Source organism: Cervus elaphus, chromosome 9 (assembly GCF_910594005.1).
Source record: "Cervus elaphus chromosome 9, mCerEla1.1, whole genome shotgun sequence".
NCBI classification, from domain to species: Eukaryota; Metazoa; Chordata; class Mammalia; order Artiodactyla; family Cervidae; genus Cervus; species Cervus elaphus.
In genome coordinates, this window is record NC_057823.1 from 51756873 (window position 1) to 51778180 (window position 21308).

The 21308-nt window shown below is 40.5% G+C and overlaps 1 protein-coding gene across 10 annotated transcripts in view; it reads right to left on the reverse strand.

The window, feature by feature from the left end:
• SIL1 (SIL1 nucleotide exchange factor) overlaps positions 1-21308 on the reverse strand; it is a 237142-nt gene that overhangs the window by 106791 nt on the left and 109043 nt on the right. For all 10 annotated transcript variants that reach the window (XM_043912904.1, XM_043912902.1, XM_043912896.1 and 7 more), the window contains one exon: positions 1065-1185. In XM_043912904.1, the coding sequence (XP_043768839.1) occupies positions 1065-1185 (121 nt within the window). The remainder of the gene's footprint in view (positions 1-1064; positions 1186-21308) is intronic.

Below are 21308 nucleotides of genomic sequence, written 5' to 3' on the forward strand. Positions count from 1 at the left end.
TTGTGTTAGAAACTTTATGGTTGATATTTATACTGACCTTTCAAACTGCACAATTCCAACAGTCCCTATAACCCCATGCCTCAGCCTCTTTCTCCCTTACACAGGAAAGAGCAAGCAAAGAAAACTTGGTAAGTCAAAAAGAAAAAAGAAAAAAAAAAAAAAAAACAGAAAAATAGAGACTATGAATTGCCCAAAAGTAAATCAACTAAACTGATTATTAAAAAATAGGCAATTCTTACCACTGAAGAACTTTTATACTATAAGAAAGCCTGTTTTAATATGGAGTAACAAGACGAAAAATTACTATGAATTAAAGACTAAAATGCAATTTTATTGTCCACCAAGGAAGTATTACTGCAAAGCAGAAGGCCTAACAGGCCTGTTTTAATGAATAGATGACTCATCTGTAATCAGCGCATTAACTGTTGGGATTCAAATGGGTGCTCTTAAAGTACTGGGAAAAAGGACTTCATTTTTAAAGCAGGTTAAGCATTCCCCTACAGCCTTTTTTAAAAGGCAAACTATTTCTTTCCAAAGACCATAGAAGTAAACATCCATAAAATCCTGAAATATTTATCACAAATTCTAAGCTATTAAATTTCAAAAATTTTTAAACCCACATGTATTTGGGCAAGAAATAATACATTAAATGGAACTGATGAACCTACCTGCATGGCAGGGCTAGAGACACAGATGTAAAGAATGGTCACAGGATGGGAAGGAGAGGGTGGGACGAATTGAGAGAGTAGCACTGACATATGTACATGACCACGTATAAAACAGACAACTAGTGGGAAGCTGCTGTACAGCACAGGGAGCTCAGCTAGGTGCTCTGTGACGACCCAGAGAGGTGGGATGGGGGTGGAGGGTGAGTGGGAGGCTCAAGGAAGGAGATTCAAGCAGATGTACAGCAGAAACTAACAACATTGTAAAGCAATTATACTCCAATTAAAAAATTAATTTTAAAAAAGGAACAACAAAAAAAGGAACAATACATTGTCATTACTCTCAGCATTATAGGGTCAATGCTGTCAGTCTTCCAGTCCCCAGGCTTGACACTGTACCTTTTGCCTTTTTTCAACCCTTTCAAATTGGTTTGAAACTTGTCCTCATCTTGGAGTTTCACTTCCCTTGCCCCAGTCTGGAGATTCAGCCGCACATGGGATCCTGCAGGAACAGCCTGACCTAAAAGTCAAGAAGACAGAGAAGGCTTATGAGGTATATGGTACTTGGAGGGACACTGCAACATGAAAAATTCCTTCAAGTGAAGCATACAGCACAAGTTCTCTTGGAATGATCAGGTAAATCCTAAGCATAAAAGAGCAATGATGTAACAAGAATTCAAGTTTTCTCAATTCTGGCAAGATGATAGTGAACTACAAGCTACACCAACCATCGTGCCTCCATCAGAGAACCAAGGAGCCAAGGAATCACCAGGCCAAGACAACTGTTTTCTGTTCCTGCCATTACACTTCAGCAGGGAGTTTCTTTACCTGTGACTAAAAATTAAAAGCCAACTTGAGTACATAAGTGTATGTGCGTAATGATCCACTTCTAACCTCAAATCCATCCATAAGGCTTCAAGAATTTTTTTTAAAAGGTATGTTCAAGTAGAATGGGAAAACCTTTCTCTGCAGAGGCTCCCTGAGTAAGGTTAAGTCAGGGGTTAAATGAGGCAAGAAGTGAGACCCAGACTGGGGAAAAAGTGAATCCCAAATAGATGGAGTCCTTCATGCAAAGACTCAGACACAGAAACTAACAGGATGTATTCAAGAGGCAAGGAACAGAAGAGGCCAGAAGAACTGGAAGGACTGTGGAGGCTGATATCTTGAAGCACTACTTGAAGCCCAGTTTGGGGTAGGAAAATAAAAGTAATGGCTGAGGAAGTTGGTTCTTCAAAGAGAGGAGGCCAAATCCTGGGAAAAACCACAAAAAACTGATAACTTCTATTCTATTCCTATGATCATGGGCTAAGAGGTAACTTCTTTAGCATTAATCCCATCTCTAAGGGAGTTCCCTGGTGGTCTAGCAGTTAGGATTTGGTGCTTTCACTGCTGTGGCCCCAGGTTCAACCCCTGGCCTGTGATTGAGATCCCAAAGCCATGCATGACAAACAAACAAACAAAAATCCCATCTCCAAATGTATGAAGCTAAGCAGATCATCCTTGATATTCTCTCTACTCTACATCTCCCATATCCAATCAATCTCCCAAATGTGATGTTTTTCCTGCCATGTCTCTCTTGAATTTACATCCTTCTCTCTGTCCTCCCCACCACTGCCCTTAGAACCATCACCATCTCTCTTCCAGACACTGCCAAAGCTTTCCAACTGCCCTCTACTAACTACAATTACCTCCTAATCAAACTACTCTTTACAATGAATGATTTTTTCAAAATACAAATCTGAAGATGTCATTCCCTGACCTCAAACCTTTTAGTGGCTTCCTACTGTTCTTAAGGATGAAAATCCTCACAGTGGTCAATGAGGCCCTTTTTAGTATCTAGCCACTGCCTGCCTCTTCAAACCTGTCCACTCCTCATTCCCCATGCTCTAGGCCACAATGGCCTTTTTCCATTCCATGAAAGGAACCATGCTTCCTCCTACCACAGGGCATTCCACCTGCTGTTCCCTTCACCCAGAACACTCCATCCAACCCCAGCCTCCATCTCTTCATTCTTCCAATCCCAGCTGAGAAGCTGAGAGGCATCCTCTATTTCCCCAGACCAGATCTGGCTGCCCCCCAAAGGCTTTCACAACACCATGACCATTTTTCTTTTTCTTTTTTTTGACCACACTTGACAGATCTTAGTTCTTACACAGCTTGAGGGAGCTTAGTTCTCCCACCAGGGATTAAACCCAGGGCTACAGCATTGAAACCACTGAGTCCTAACTATTGGACCACCAGGGAACTCCTTACCATGACCCCTTTACTCAATCACACTTACCACAATCAATAGTTATATCTTAAGTTTTTTATTTATCTGGCTAGTAAAAATGCTCACAATTTTATTCTCAGGGTCTATCACATATCCAAGCATATGGTAAATCCTCAATAATTATTTGTTAAGTGAAAAATTAAAAATGGAAGTGAGAAAATCCTAGTGTTATCTAGTAGTATGAGGAAATGACAACAAAGATTTTCACTAGGGCAAGTAGATTCATAATAATCAGTAGTCACGTTGATAGTTATTTTTAGGACTAATTTATACTAATACCAGTAATAATAATATCTTGAATTTTCAGACTTTTGATCAAAATTAGAAATAAAAAAGAGAAAAAGTACATGACTTTAAAAGCTCAAGAAAATAACAAGTTAGACTGTGCTAAACTGGCCAAGGAAGAGATTAGGATCTCATGTGAATCAATTTATTTTATTTAGGGAAAATTCCAAAATTACTCCCTTCACATAAGCCACCACAGGGGGCAAGAGCAACCACAATAACATTAACTTAAAATATGGGTTACACTCATTTAAAATACATGAAACCAGCCACGGCAACAGCGGCAGAAGCAACAGAAAACACAGTATTTCAAATGTTTCCATCCCACTGGGAAAAAGGCCAAGTTAGAGAGAAAGTGTGATCTGACCTGCTTCTTTCTAGGGCCTCTGTGAAGGGAGCAGGATACTGGAGAAGAACGGAGCAGAGGCAAAAAGTCACCAGATACACTTAAGGACTGGGAGGTAGAAGAGAAGGGGATAATCAGAAAATAAGACAGGAATCCAGAAAGGCAAAAAGGCCTGCAAAGCCTGCAGTGTCTGTTTCCCTAATACTGGCTCCCTGAGGGGAAAAAATATGAGTGGTAGATTGTATCATTATCACCAGTTCTGTTCCATCCATCCCCTGTGCTGTGTGACCTCACAGTCCCTCCTACTAGTTGGTGTAGTTTCTCACCCTTTGACTTTGGACTTGGCCTGTGACATGCTTTAGTCAGCAGGATGTTAGCAAATGTGCCACAGAGGTTTGAAACGTGTTTGTGTGTTTGGCTTGTCTCGGAATTGTGTATCACTGTGAGAAGAACATGCTCTACAAGCATTCTGATCCAAGAGGGATGAGAGACCCTTGGAGCAGACCTGGACCCAAATTGCAGACTGGAGCTGAGCCCAACCATGGTCAGCCGAGTCTAGCCCATCTGCAGACATGTGAGCAAGAATAAATGACTGGATATCTTTTTAAAACCTTTTACTTTGAATTACTTTTAAACTTACACAGAACTTATAAGAACAATACAGAGAGTTTCCATACATCACTCACACGACTTTTCCCAATGTTAATATCTTACATAGCCATAGACAACTACTGGGAAAATAATACTAGTAACCAAACTAAAGATCCTTTTCAAACCTTAACAGTGTTTCCACTAAGGTCCTCTTTTGTTATATGATCCTATATGGCCCATGGTTGTTATTTCTCCCTAATTTCCTGCACTTTGCAACAGTTCCTCAGTCTTCCCTTTGTCTTTCATGACCCTGACACCCTCAAGAAATACTAATCAGTTATTCAGGATTGTTTGGGTTTTGTCATGACTAAACTCAAATCATGCCACCTTGACAGAAACACCAGAGAAATTACATCATGCTTTTCCCAACACACCATATCAAAGCGTTCATGTTGTCAACATGTCTTATACTGGTGATACTGGTCTTGATCAACTAACAAAAGCCATGTCTACTGAGCTTTTCCATTGTGTTAAACAAAAATCATGGCAAATTGTGAAAAGCAGTTTGGCAGTTCCTCAAAATGTTAGACAAAGTGTTACCATATGAACCAAGCAACTCTGCACTTAGGTGTATACACAAAAGAACTAAAAAAATATGTTCACACAAAAACTTGTACATGAATGCTCATTGCAGCATTATTTATAATAGCCAAAATGTGGCAAAACAACCCAAATGTCCATCAAATCTAAGGAATGAACAAACAAAATGCAATCCAGCCATTCAGAAGAACACTATTCATCCACTTAAAGGAATGAAATACTTTAAATCATTATGCTGTAAGAAGTAAATCAATAAACTACACAATAAATAAAAAAGGAATAAAATACTAATATATACTAGAACACGGATGAACGTTGAATGCATTACACTAAGTGAAAGAAGACACAGAAAGTCATGTCATCATATGACTCCTTTCACATGAAAGGTGCTGAAGAGAAAAATCATTAGACACAGGAAACTAATGGTTGTCAGGGGCTAGAGGAAGGGAGAAATGGGGAATGACCGCTCATAAGAATTATTTCTTTTGGAGGGGATGAGAATGTGGTGATGGCTGCATGATACTGTGTGTATACTAAAAACCCCTGAATTGTTTAAAGAAAATCATGGGGGAAACACTCTGAGATTATACAAATCCCCTTTTTCCTCAAACCTTTGCACACAATTAAGGGGATCCACTTGTAACAATTATCACTGTGGTGATGGTGTATGAGCAATTCTTTTTGTAACTAAAATTTTCATAATTATATTTACTTTTGATTGATGACTGTTTTACACTACTGGTATGATTCCTATCATACATAACCATGAATTAACCATACCTGTACATATGTCCCCTCCCTCTTGAATCTCCCTCCCACCTTTCCCACCCCTCTAGGTTATTACAGAGTCCCAGTTAATAGCAATTTTCTACTCCCTTCCTTATACATTTATGAATTGAAATTTCACTATAAGGAAAAACCGTCATTTCTCCATATACTTAATTATTTATCTAATCAATATGTTCTCATAGATATTTTATTCTATGAGTTATAGTCCAATATTATCATTATTTTGTTGCTCAAATTATTTCAGTTTTGGCAACTAGGAGCTTCTTCAGGTTAACTCTTGTGTTCCTTTGATAAGTCCCTTTAGTCTGTCATTTTCTTTTTTCAAGTATTTCCTTACTTTCTGGCTCCACAAGAAGCTCCAAGTTTATCTTCAATTTTCCTTTCCCAACCTTTGAATCAACATTTTTCAAGGAGTTCTAGTTTTTTTTATTGAAGAACAGTGTTTAGAACCCACTATCTGCATAATACGTTGCCAACAAAGGTCCGTCTAGTCAAGGCTATGGTTTTTCCAGTAGTCATGTATGGATGTGAGAGTTGGACTGTAAAGAAAGCTGACCACTGAAGAATTGATGCTTTTGAACTCTGGTGTTGGAGAAGACTCTTCAGAGTTCCTTGGACTGCAGGGAGATCCAACCAATCCATCCTAAAGGAGATCAGTCCTGGGTATTCATTGGAAGGACTGATGGTAAAGCTGAAACTCCAATACTTTGGCCACCTGATGCGAAGAGCTGACTCATTGGAAAACACCCTGATGCTGGAAAAGATTGAGGGCAGGAGGAGAAGGGGACGACAGAGGATGAGATGGTTGGATGGCATCACTGACTCAATGGACATGAGTTTGGGTAAACTCTGGGAGTTGGTGATGGATTGGGAGGCCTGGCGTGCTACAGTCCACGGGGTCACAAAGAGTCGGACATGACTGAGCGACTGAACTGAACTGATCTGCTGTGTGTGTGCTCATTACCACTGGGTTGTCATTGCTTCTGGGCTCTTTGAATCAGAGATAAGAAATTTATGTATGTGTATACACATCTATGTTTCTATATCTATTTTTCTGTGTACCTATTAAAAAGTGGGCTTCCCTGATGGCTCAGCAGTAAAGAATCCACCTGCAATGCAGGAGATGAGGGTTTGATCCCTGGGTTGGGAAGATCCCCTGAAGAAGGAAATGGCAACTTACTCCAGTATTCTTGCCTGGAAAATTCCCTGGACAGAGAGCCTGGTGGGTTACAGTTCATGGGGTTGCAGAAGACTCGGACACAACTTGGCAGCACAACTATTAAAAAGTACAAGCTTATACTGATACCTCAGACGAGACTGTACGCATTCAGGGTGATATGGCCATAGACTATAGTGATACCTGAGATTTCAATCAACACTACAGGGTTCATTTGTCTCCCCACCTCTTTCCTTATTTGCAACTTCTTTCTCCAACAGTAAGAAAACTGGCTCTTTTTATCTGCAATGTTTTATTTACTGTTCAATTCTAGTATACATACAAAGTAGTTTCAAAATTGCTAACCATACCACTGTCAGAAACACATTTACCAAACTAGATTACAGCATTTACACACGGCTCCTTTGTCTTTAGTTTTACAGTATCTAGTCAAGGTATCATTTCACAAGGCCGCTTAGTTTAGTTCCATTCTCCCCTACCCAAGTTAGTATGATTATGTTGTCAATTTGTAATACTTGGTTCATTTGTTAGTGCCTGTATTCTATTTTGTTGTTCCCATTCCTCCACATCCTGGCTGGTTTAATTTTTTATTCTGGGGCATCTGAAGGGTATGTGAACTATTACTACAGTTCTAAGAGAGCAATACAAAAAGAAATTACTATCATTTTAAAGCTGAGTTTTGAAGTGGTTTGTTTATTGTCACAATTCATTCCAATGGTCCTGAAACAAGGAATTTAAAAGTGTCCAATATAAAGAGGGGTCCTTTTTTCTGAAATTATATCATTTCTATCTTTTTAGTGTTAAAACTTCCTTTTATAAAATGAGATAATGATGATGATGGATGACAGTGGGTTGTTTCTATGTTAAGGTCCTTAACTCAGAAAAGTAAAAAAGCTGGCCTTTGGTCCCCAGAATTTTCTTTTAAAGTTTTCTGGTTCATGAAATACCATAGTCTGGAATCTACTCATCTATTCTACCAATGTTCCCTAGGACATTTGAGAATTATTCCCACTGTACGCTTTAAATGAGTGAATTTTATGATATATAAATTTTATCTCAATAAAGTTGTTTCAAAATTTCATTTCTTTGGATAAAGCAGTACTTCTTTTGAATCCCGGAACAGTAATTAGACTATCAAATATAGTCCAAGGTGACAGCAAGTATTACTAGAGGCCAAGAAAAAGCTAAGTTCAAAGCCAAAACACAAACCCAGAAGGACAGTTCTGGGTAGGGTAGGAAAAAGAAAATGAGCCTAGAAAGCCTGAAGCCATCAAATACCCGGGCAAGAGGAATACTGGCAGAAGGGCAAGTAAGAAATATTGATCCGAGATGTACAAGTTAACGCAAATGCCCATGGGAGACAAGCAAGTGAGAGAGATCAGTGAGGAAGGCCATCTGTAAGACAATAGGGAATGGTGAGTGCTGAAGAAAAAATGCCCTTTCTAAAAGCATTCAAATTTTTAAATATAAAAGCCAAACAAAACATACCTATATTTGGAATTCAGCCTATAACCAATTTGCGACTACTGGAAAAGAAGCTTCACCTATTGACAAATCTTACCTGACTCAGTATTTGTTCCCACTCACCTAACTGCCCAGTAATTAGAAACTTAGCCTTCCTGGGCTCAGAGTGGCAGCGTCCTCCTTGGGTAGTACCCACAGGAGCCCTCTGTATAGTCTGACTGCTCTGCTTCAGGGAAGCCAGGGCCAGCTGAGAAGGATGCCACAGTGTCCTGGTTTCTGCGATGGCATCAGATGCCTAGGAGTAATATGTCTTTGGGGGGCATAAGAGGTATGGGATGTCCTCTGTGGGCTTCGACCTGGAAACATCCCCCTCCAGGGACCCCTGGGCTCTTTCAAGTTAAACATGGATACAACGGCAGAAAAATCTAGGGCTGCTCCAGCCTGGCCTGCTTGGATGAGAACTGGCCATCGACCACGAGCACTGGAACTCTGCTACCCACTTGGCTATTTCTTTGAGAGCCAGTAAAATCAGCCAAATTCCTTTTTCTTTCTGAATCTTCATGACCTTGTGTGTCAAATGACAAGAATCTATTGTGCTTGCTTTCACTAATGTGTTAGATTGTTGTGAAGAATAAATGAGAAAACACTGTGTCAGAGCTCAGAAGAAGTTATAAGCGCTTCAGGAAACACAGCCCCAAAAAAGTAAATGTCAACCAGGATGAAGCAAAGACATTTTATTTATCAAGTCCTGTAGGTATGTATGTGTTAACAACAGTGAAAATTTCCAATTATGCCGAGTTTCTGAAGGGCAGGGACCAATTACTTGTGTCCAGCTCAAGCTCAACTCTAGGCACACAGTAGGCCATCAGAAAGGTCAGCTTGAATGCCAGCCCCCTGGCCCCCACTTCCAAGACCAGAATTAATAGAAGGAATACAGGACGGGAAGCAATGCCACTCACCTCTAAGCTCCTAACCAGGGCGAGACAGAGCTGAGACTTCATAAGCCTGGTTGCCATGACTACCACAGCCCTCTCCTCCTGCTTTTTTATTCAAAAACCCCAAACAAGTCCTGGCAAGATCCTGGCTTCACACAAATGAGCATCTATCCTGTCTCCAAGGCAGGACTTGAACTGAACCAGTAACAACAACAAAAAAATGTGCACAAACCTCTCTAGGGTGCTGAACCCTGAACCAACGTTAAATGTTTTTTGAAGGGAAACACAAATGGAGATCTTTTTTGTAAGCAGCAAAACACAGAGTGAAGCAGTCTGTCTTGTCATTACATTCATGCATTTCCTAAAAGGACTTAACAATGGCAAAATAAGAAAAAATAAAAATATTCTCCAAAGTTATCTTTTTTTTTTTACTCTGCCACATAATCTACAACCTGGGCAGAGCCTTAGAACAGCTCTCTGGCAGGGCTTTCAAGCAAGGGTGGAAATCCATCACCTGCACTAAAGTCCTTCAGATCAGAAGACTCCACAGTCTTCCTCTGGGAATAGCTATCCTGATAGCTCCCACCACATTCCAGAACTACCCTCCAAAATTTTATCTGCTGTGATCTAAGCAATGTCTCCTTTCCAGTTCCAAGAAGAGACAACAGCTGTTCACAAATCTCTGCCCACAGAATTCACAACAGCAGTGCTCTTCAAGTATAAGGACTAGCCGTGCTGCTTAGAGGATTTCCTGTGTTTCAGCTGGAGAGGTACTCTGAACAGCCATCAGGACAAAGGCTCAAAGTAACCATATCTAGGACACAGTGAGTCTCTGTCCACGACTGGTTTGTCAACAAGCATATACTGAGGATTAGGTAAGAGCCTGCCTGCTCTATTCTAGGCATTCCTTCTATCACAGCTTACTGTGCATCCACTGAAGAAAGCCACCTGCAGTGTTGGGCACTGGGAAGAATACCACATCAACAAGACCAATGGCTGCCATTGAGGAATATGCAAGGAGATCCAACCAGTCCATCCTGGAGGAGATCGGTCCTGGGTGTTCACTGGAAGGACTGATGTTGAAGCTGAAACTCCAATACTTTGGCCACCTGATGCGAAGAGCTGACTCATTTGAAAAGACCCTGATGCTGGGAAAGATTGAGGGCAGGAGGAGAAGGGGACGACAGAGGATGAGATGGTTGGATGGCATCACCGACTCAGTGGACATGAGTTTGGGTAAACTCCAGGAGTTGGTGATGGACAGGGAGGCCTGGCGTGCTGCAGTTCATGGGGTCACAAAGAGTTGGACACGACTGAGCGACTGAACTGAACTGAGGAATATGAAATAAACGAGGAAGAGGAGTAACAACATTCAGAGTCCCAGTGTTCTGGCAAGCAAAGAAATGGGCATATTCAGGGGGCAATGAGTAACTCCTTCTGAAACTCAGCATATAACAGAAAGATAAGAAGTAAGGAGATTGGTTAGAAAGATATTATACTTGACCTAATCAGATACAATCAAGACTGAACAAGAGGAATGGGTAGGGAATGGGAAGAATGAGACAGCAGTAAGGGATGACAGTATTTTGACCAGAAAAACAAAGAATTCTTCTGACAGTGGTCAGTCCTCCTTCCTTCAAAAGCACCAGACCTTAAAGCATGTACAGTGCCTCCTTCCACTAGGCCAGGAGACCAGTTAGAGCCCCCCAGTTTAGTGAATCCAGGGATAAAGGAGAACAGGGTAAAGAACAAAAGAAACAGAGGGATACTTTCACCCAGAAATCCAAGATGGGCATCCCACACCTGTTTCCTAGCCCACTGGTTTCCTCTGTTCCCCTTTCATCTCTACCCTTAACACATTTCATGTTCCTCTATAGCTTAGAAGACCCAGTGAGACTAACAGATAAAGCACAGCCCTTTAATCAGAGCACTTGAGCTTTTACATCCATGGGAACTGGTTTTTAATAATCCTATTGATTGCTAGAGTCTACTAGTTACTGTCATTTCTTTTTTAGAGAGATATTCCCCACTGAGGCATCCCAGGGAGCTCAGTAGTGAAGAATCCACCTGCCAATGCAGGAGATATGGTTCTATCCCTGGGTCAGAAAGATCCCCTGGAGTAAGAAATGACAACCCACTTCAGCATTCTTGCCTGGAAAATTCCATGAACAGAGGAGCCTCTCAGACTACAGTCCATCAGGGTAGCAAAAGAGGTGGACAAGACATGACTGAGCACGCACGCTTATTCCCCACCTATTCTCTCAAACCTAAAAACTCTTGAATATATGCAGATTTCACATTTTCAATTGTGCATATGTGTATGCATATCTGTTGGGGATGAGGAGACTGGGTAAAGACTCAAGAAAATTGGAAGAAGAAAGGAACCATTAAGAAACCAAAGGCCAGGCAGTTGGAAATAAACCACAAATAAAATAAACAGCAAAGCTACAGTTCTTCCAGCTCTCCGATCCCACCACTTAGAAATTACTGAGTCAAATGAAAACATATTTTAAAAGTCTCACTGCAGTTGAAGTTAACTGTGAGATACTGACAATGAGCTTCATTTAATAATGAGGAGGGGAAAAACAGCAATTGGGAGTGAAGAAGTTAAATGCACCCTTTTCCCAGAGGTCAGGGACTGTAATTCCACTACAGCTCATTTTTTGGAGAAGACTCTTGGGGACTCCCGAATGCCTGCATTTCCCACCCAGGCACAATTTCATTAGCAGCTCATTAGCAAGAGTGGCAACCATTTCTGACTCTTGTTTTTCATAATATTTATTGGTTAATTGACATTTTGAACGCAAGCTGACTAAGGACCAAATGAAAGTGCTAAAACCATTCATTAGTCAAATTTAAAACACAAAGATTGTATTCTAAACACACCCTTTGTTCTCATTTATTTTCCACAAACAGAAGTCATAATTTAATAAGGGGGCTAAGAAGCAAAGTGCCAAGATACTTCGCTTTAACTTTTAATCCTTTTTTTCCTACCTCATCAGTCCCCAGGGATCCTGACATCATAATTGGCTCTGTTTGTTCTCTTCAACAATACCTGTTACCTCCACAGTCAAACATGGTTGTGTGAATAATTTCAAAACAGTACCAGCTACTCCTGACCTCTACAATTTCCCTCAGTGTCTACTGCAAAAGCCCCCCAATTTGGATTCTCCCTGCAGTGGAAAGAGAGCAAATCTATAGGTATGAGGGGAGCAAAATTCCTAGAGCTAAGTTTCTCTCTAGATCAGTTCTAAAGGACGGGACTCCCTTCCTTTTTGAGGGAGGGGAGCAGAATGTAAATGAGAAGTGAAAAGATGCAGATGGAGCAAAGGATACAGTGTAGAGAAGGGAGTCAAAGAAACACCTGGTCCCTAGTCCTTGCCGCTGCATTATGAGAGGGCCCCCCTTAAATGTAGGCAACTTGAACAACAAAATGAGGTTAGTTACCGGAGCTTTTCACCTAGCAAAATGTAATAACAATCCCAATTTGTTGCCTCTCAGCTTAAAGTTTTGGATCATGTGTATTAAGAGACCTACTAAGTAAAAAAAAAAAAAAGAGAGAGAGAGAGACCTACTAAGTGTGCTCTGTTTTGCTTTCTTCATTTGCATTGCTAGTTTCACCAGAAGGAGCTACAGCCTCTAGCACCTGGGTCACCTGGGCAGTTATCCAGTACAGAAGTAGAGGGCACAGGCCAAGGAAGACCCAGATTCCAGGTCCAGGTCCACCACTTAATAGCTTTAAGATCTTGGGACAATAAGCTTTGTGGCCCATGTATAGAATGGGGCTCCAAGTACTCACTTCAGAGAGTTCACAGAGTTCACTGTGAGGACTAAGAGATAAAGCAAGCGGGATGCTTAGGGCTGACTCCAGAGAACTCTCAATAATGGTGTTTACAGACTCGTGTCTCTCTGTGATTTGTCCCAGCTATGGGACAGGGACCATTACAGATGGTTAGACTGAGTGTTAACAGGCTCTCAGTATGTATCTGACTGAATTCTGTAGGAGATAAGTGAGTACATGATTTCTGTAGAATTTTCAGGTCAGCGTGAAGCCAGTTCAGTAACAATGAAGGCTTCAGGCATACAAATTTAGAGGGCAGGTGGTTAAACCAGGCCTCTACCGCACTGAAAACACACACTACAGCATTCCTTGGCTGGGGCCAGCCGTAGGTCAACCAAACCCATTTAAGATGGAGCAGTTTCAGGTCTCCCTGGTGGTCTAGTGGTTAAGAATCCGCCTGCCAATGGAGGCAACACCAAGGAGTTCAATCCTTGGTCCGGGAAGAACCCACATGCCAAGGAACAACTAAGACCGTGTGCCAGAACTACCAAGCCAGTGCTCCAGAGCCTGTGAGCCTCGACTACTGAGCCTGTGTGCTGCAACTACTGAAGTCCGAGCACCTAGAGCCCATGCCCTGCAACAAGAGAAGCCACCGCAATAAGTCCATGCACAGCAACGAGAAGTAGTCCCCACTCGCCACAACCAGGGAAAGCCTGTGCACAGCAACAAAGACCCAGTGTAGCCAAAAATAAATAAATACATTTTCAAAAAAGATGGAGCAGTCTCTATCTATACCATTCTCCAAGTCAGAATAGAAATCAGAAGCCATATCCATAAGTATAACTTAAGCAAATGTGGGAGGGATTTAAATGAGAAAAACTGCCCAGCCAGCAACAAGGGAAAGGGTTTCCGGCTTCCCGATAAACTTAATTCAAACACAGGTTGAAGCCAGTTCTGTAACAATGCACCATCAGGCTTATAAAAGCAGGTGCCCTGCTCTGGCTTCATGTTCCTTGGGGGATCGTGCTTGCAAGTGCCCATCCAAGCATGGGTGAGGACGTTTGGATGTTCCAGGCCACTGGGCACGAGGTTGGTGCTTAGGCAAACCTGCTGATGTGCACACTTCTGACAAGCAGCCTGCTTCATACTTCCAACCCATCACAACAGCTGATGCTGCCCCCAGCTGTGCCTCCCCACAAAGCTCCCAATCCTGAGCACTTAAACTCCGCAACTGTCACTTGACTATATGCACTCTACCTGCCACACACTCTCAAGTCCCCTACAAGTACCCAGGCAGTGCCTGGAAGTTCTGGCCTTGGTGCTTACTACCATTCAAGAGTGCATTCACTCCCTATTGAGATTCTGGTGTGGATCCCTTTTGATAGAAGTCACCTCACAAAAAGCCATCTCCAACACACCCTCTTCCCCCTGCCATTTTAAATTTATGAGAGAAGGCAAGCCCTTCACAACTCCAGGCTCACCAGCACCACGAGCTAGAGATTATGAGGAGATCATAAGACCTAGTCTCCACTGGAAAGATACAAGATCCTTCCTTGGGCCATGCCTCCTGCCACTACAGGCAGGAGGAGCATCCCTGAGGAAACTCTGTTGGCACTGCCCTTCTTAAAAACCTTCAGTGGTTCTTTGCTACCCTCCCAAGTACCAATACCCCAGCTGGTGTTCAAGGTCCCCCTAATACAGCAAAGTCCCTGCCTGACACTCTCTGCATTATCTCCCCTCACCCACAAACACCCCGTTCTCTGGCCAAACTCACCCACACCTTCTCTGGTCCTTGATACTGCCCTTTACTTGCTTTTTCTCTGTTGGATTTAAATCCACTTTTAAAGGCCTAGCTCAAACAATGCTATGCAACTTGATACATTGTTTTCCCTCCCTTTCAACCTTGAGTATCTTGCTTATTCCTATCTAATGGCATGTCCTCTATTCATTTTTTCTTACTCATTTGGATTCTTTGATACTTATTCAACAGATATTTACTAACCACCTATAATCTGGTGGGTTTTAGGGAAATTAAGGATGAGACATGACCTCTCTACACTTAAGGAAATCACTGGGCTAATGCGGGAAACAAATATGTAAAAACATGATATTTGACAAATTTCCCCCAGTAGGTTAAATTCCCCCTGAAGTCAGAACATCTTTATATTCCTACATTACTAAACAAGAGTGCCTGGTAGTAAATGTCCACTGTGTATATATTTCAAAACAAAAATAATTTAACTTTATGAGATGAAAAACAATGTCTTCTTTATGAAATGTGGGGAAAAGGGATGTACTGCTGCAAAGACAGTCTTTAACATGGGATCATCGGAAAGTAAAATCTAGTAAATACAACACATATTTTTAAATGCATTTTAATTCCACAGTATCACTCCTCAACCCACAAGTTAAATGAGATAGAGGTACAAAGACTAAGAATTGCACAAAGAGGAACATCCCTGGCATTCCAGTGGTTAATATTCTATGTTTCCATTACAGGGGGCCATGGGTTTGACCCCTGGTCAGGAAACCATGCTGCATGGCATGGTCAAAAAAAAAAAAAAAGGACTGCACAAAAAGGAACAGAAAGCATAAGCTCAAAACAGAATGAGAGATCTACACTGTTGGTAGGTATATAAGCTGGTACATGCACTGTGGAGAAGAGTGTACAGGCTCCTCAAAAAACTAAGACTAGAGTTTCCATATGATCCAGCAATCCCACTCCTGGAGATATACCCAGACAAAACTATAATTCAAAAAGAATTATTACCCTTATGTGCATAGCAGCACTATTCATAATAGCCAATACACAGAAGTAACCTGTATGTCCATCAACAGATAATGGATAAAAAGGATACACATACACACACACACCCATACACATACATACAAGGGAATACTACTCAGCCATAGAAAAGAATGAAACAATGTCATCTGCAGCAACATGGATGAAACTAGAGATTATCATACTAAATGAAGTCAGAAAGAAAAAGACAAATACCACAAGTCACTTACACGTGGAATCTAAAATACAACACAAATGAACTTATCTATGAAACAGAAATGGACCCACAGACAGTGAACAAACTTGTAGCTGCTGGTGGGGGAAGGGGGATGGAGTGGGAGTCTAGAGTTAGCAGGTGCACTATTATATATAGAATGAATAAACAACAAGGTCCAACTGTATAGCACAGGGAACTATATTCAATATCCTGAGATAAATAATAGACAAAAATATGAAAAAGAATGTACACACAGGTATAACTGAATCACTTTGATGTATAGCAGAAATTAACATAACATTGTAAAGCAATTATACGTCAATAAAAAATTTTTCAAGAAAAAATTAATAACCAACAACAACAACAAAACAGAATGAGAAAGAAGTGCAGTTGAGCTCTTAACTGTTAGTAAACTACACTCATCAGAGTTCATTGTGGACTTCAGAGTATCACAACCTCTGATTACAGGCTTCAGTTGATGAATATTGGCCAAAGCTCTACAACTGCTCTCTCTCCCTAAACTTTCAAGTACTCCCAAGTCCACCAAACAGAAGCAAGAGAGATCTGATGGCTAGGAAGGCAACAATAAGAACTATGTCACCTGAGACCAGTTGGTGAAGACTATAAAACTGTATGTGAAATATTTAAGTATACAATTACATTTTCCTGAGATGGTTTATAGCTTTCACCAGTTTCCTAAAGAGGTCTATAAATCTCTCTCCCAATACACATATAAACATGCATACCTTGGAGTGGCTATAGGCCAATACCAGGAAGGCTACACAGCAAGAGGCATTCTAATACACTGTAGGTAAAGATACAAATTTGTGCAATACTTTTGGGCATCTGGCAACATCTACTAAAACTGCAACTGTTCATTTCATTTAACCCAGTGGATTCCACTTGTAGGAATGTATCCAATAGAGACAGTAACCGAACTGCACAATAATATATTGACAGAATGTTCATTATAGCATTTTAATAACCAAAGACAATGAGAAACAAAACAAAATGTCCATCAGTAAGGGATTTATTATACAATGCAGCTTATAGGAATACAATAGTCTCCAACAAGGAGGAGAATTATACTGACACTAAAAAGAGGACTGGGATTTCCTGGTAGCTCGGCTGGTAAAAGAATCTGCCTGCAATGCCCTGTTGGATCAGACGGTAAAGAGTCTGCCCACAATGCGGGAGATCGAGGTTCGATCCCTGGGTTGGGAAGATTCCCTGGAGAAGGAAATGGCAACCTACTCCAGTATTCTTGCCTGGAAAACTCTATGGACCGAGGTGCCTGGCAGGCTACAGACCATGGGGTTGCAGAGTCGGATATGACTGAGCAACTTCACTTTCACTTTCAAAAAGATAACTAAGACTATGCAAAAAGAACAAGCTACAAATTTCATCTTTCTTTTTAAAGAACATACATGTTTAATATGGCAGCAGTATAAGCTTTTAAACTATTCAAACCCTCACAATTAAAACAGAATCAGTGACTAGATAGCAAAACAATATTTGTTTTGCTACAGGCAATATTTGTATCAAAATGAAGTAAAAAGACACCTACAAATTCCCAGACAGAAGTGAAGCAGGTGAAGACAAATCACCAAATCTACATGGAATCAGTCTCTGTGGGGGAGGACACAGGAAACAACGGGTGTCCAACAAATTTGAAAAAGGAGAAGCCCAAAGTAGGTAGGTGAAGTGAAGGGAAGTTGCTTAGTCGTGTCTGACTCTTTGCGACCCCATGGACTGTAGCCTACCAGGCTCCTCAGTCCATGGGATTTTCCAGGCAAGAGTACTGGAGTGGGGTGCCATTTCCTTCTTCAGGGGATCTTCCCGACCCAGGGATGGAACCCAGGTCTCCCGTATTGTAGGCATACGCTTTACCGTCTGAGCTACCAGGGAAGCCCTAAGTAGGTAGGTAGTCAGTAGGTATTCACACACATACACACACAACAAAACAGGCCAGTGGGAGAACAGCAGTTGAACCTAGAAGGGATTTTCCCCAGTCTAATAATAGGTAAGTACAAGAATCCTGGTGGTAAATACTCAGTGGCTAGAGCAATAGAGCTCTACTGAACTCTCAAATTTAATCAACTAATGCTCCCTATTAGAACAGTGATAAGTTAGGACAGAGACACTGAGAAGACACTTCTGGAAGAGACATCAAAAATTAAGCAGAACTGAAACAATAGCAAAAAAGGAAAGAGAAGGTCCAAATAAAAATGCTGAAAGGAAACAGAGCCGGGAATCCTCACAGAGTAAACTGCCATGTTTTTAAATACTACAAGGAAACAGAAAAGGGGGCACTGTGAATTTTTTTAAAAAAGGTAATTAAAGCTATGCTTCTTTTCTAATAACTCAAGAAATCTAACTTCACATAAAAAATGACCTGAAAAAGACTGAGTTCAAATCCTATAAAGTTATTATAAGAAAGAAAAATAGAATTAGGAAAGGAATAACATCTCCATGGAATATAAAAACAAGCCACAAAAACAGGCCATGAACAGACCTAAACTGCAACTTCCTCTTTCAAAAGGAGCTAAATACATGTTTTTGATTATACAACGTATTCAAGAATAAAAATAAGAAATGAGGTGCCAGAACTCAATGACAGTTAGAAATAATAATCAAAGCAAAAAATGTCATAAAATAAGTAGAAGGTGAACGGAGAAAAACATGAAAAACCAAAAATGAATGAAGAAGAAAAGCAAAACTTATCAGAAACTGACAATAAAGATAGATAAAAAAAGATCCAACATTAAAGAAGAAATCTCAAAACAGGAAAGAGAATACCAAAAACTGTAATTTAAAAAAATTTCCCCTAAAACAAAAATGTTTTAAAAAACTATGTATTAAAAGAGCATATTGATCAGGAATGCCCGACAGCAAACATAATCTAGTAAAATTAATGGATTTTAAAGGAAAAAAATCCTTAGGATATCTAAGCCCAAAATTAGATTCTTAATCAGTGTTTTTGCCAGCAAAGCCTACTCTGCCAGAAGAAAATAAGTTGATGTATTTAAGACACTCAAAGAAAAAAATGTAAACCAAAAAGTTTATGTCTACCAAAGCGGATTCTGGGTAGTCACTTTATATTTAAAACATAAAGACCACAGACAAACTTATCAATATCCAAGAACTCAAAGAATATTGTTTCAAGTAGATTCTGCCTGAAGAATCTACTAGAAAGCCCATTTTAGACAATCAAAATAACTATGAAGAGACACTGTCATTAAGACTGGAGTTAAGTATCTAATCAGTTCAGTTCAGTCGCTTGGCCGTGTCTGACTTTGTAACTCCATGGACTGCAGTACGTCAGGCTTCCCTGTCCATCACCAACTCCCGGAACTTACTCAAACTCATGTCCATCGAGTTGGTGATGCCATCTAAACATCTCAAACTTTGTCGTCCCCTTCTCCTCCCACAGGAGGAGGAGAAGTATCAAATATATATATATAAAATTATTTGTAGAAATAAGACTAAATGAATGTTAAAATGAAGAAGTGGCTATATGCTCTGGCAATATAGAAACAGTACAGCTGTTCACAAATGATGAGCAAACACACACAAAAGAATGTTTTTAAACTTTTTTCAGTAATCCTAGCAGGGTGGTTGTACTGCCATTCTGAAACTGTATTATGTATAACATGACACAGGACAAATGAGTAACTATTATTCTAACTGTATAATATTCTATTCCAGAACGAGAATTCTTAGTAAAATAAGAGATACAGATATACCACCAAAAAGCTAAAAAAGAATCCTGTACTCCTGAATATGAGTATCTGTTTAAATGTATGAAGTATATTATCATATATATTTCCTAGCTCTCGTCAACTGAAAGACCTGGAAACAATGATCAGTACAGTATCAGTGAGCAACCCTAGTGGCCAGAACATAGTCTTAAGACACCATTTCCTATTAAAAGAAACCAGGGCTTCCTGGAGCAATGGTTGATTTCAGAACTTAAGCAGGAAATAAAGAGTATGAGCCTAGACTATCTTGTCACACCAAATAGCAAAAACGCTATCAATAACTACTATAATAATACCAAAAGAGCTTTGATTCAAATGACAAAAGACAATATAATTTCAGTTTCAGTAAAAACAGTCATTGCAATGGGTTGAAACTTACTAAACATTCTTAAAGGAAAAAAATCTAATCACTCATTAAAACTTGACTGGGAAACAATTCATTATCTTGAAAACTGATAAAGTTTAGGATAAATTAGGAAAAAGAATCAAGCATTTCTCCTGTCTTTCCTTTATGAATTGAACCACTGGATAATCAAATAGTATATGAGAGGCAGTGTCTCTTTATAAAAATTATACAGAGACTGCCTTGGTGGTCTAGAGGTTAAGAATTCACCTTGCAATGCAGAGGATTCAGACTGGATACCCAGTCAGGGAACTAAGATCCCACATGCTGTGGAGCACCTAAGTCCATGCTCCACAGCTATCAAGTCCGCACACTCTGGAGCCCATGTGCCAAAACCAGAGAGTACGTGCCCCACAAAGAAAGAACCCACATGATGCAACGAAGATCTCTCGGGCCACAACTAAGACCTGATGCAGCCAAATAAATAATTTAAGTTATACAGCTAAAAGCAAAAAAGGAAATGATAAGCTTGAATATCACCATCTTGTAAACCCCACAAAAAGAAAGGCAACCAGACATTATGTACTCCCCATACAAAAACCCAAATCTATTTATAACCTTGTGATAGGGACAGAACCTGAGTCTGACTGAGCCTCTGGATCCAGCTGACAATTTATAAGAAATACTGAGGTGTGAGGATCATGATGAACTGTGTCATGAGTATGAAAGCAGTAAAATTCAATCTGGGAAATGGCTCGGGTTCTTCAACAGACAAACTGTAAAGATAAGGGACAGAAAAGGGAATAAAAACCTGTGGATTCAAGGAAATTTAAAGGATATAACAATTTTTTTTAATAGGAAACATTTTAGAGTCTAGGGTGCACACTTGGGTAATGTGCTATTTTAAGATGAAACGAAGCAATTACTATAAAAGCCAGGAGAACAGCTGCATTTGGTGGGAAGGAGATGGGGTAGCAGGGATGGGACACGAGAGGAGTTTCCGAGGTACTTCAGTTCAGTTCAGTCGCTCAGTCGTGTCTGACTCTGCGACCCCATGAACCACAGCATGCCAGGGCTCCCTGTCCATCACCAACTCCTGGAGTCCACCCAAACTCATGTCCATTGAATCAGTGATGCCATCCAACCATCTCATCCTCTGTCGTCCCCTTCTCTTCCCACCTTCAATCTTTCCCAGCATCAGGGTCTTTTCAAATGAGTCAGCTCTTTGCATCAGGTGGCCAAAGTACTGGAGTTTCGGCTTCAACATCAGTCCTTCCAATGAACACTCAGGACTAAT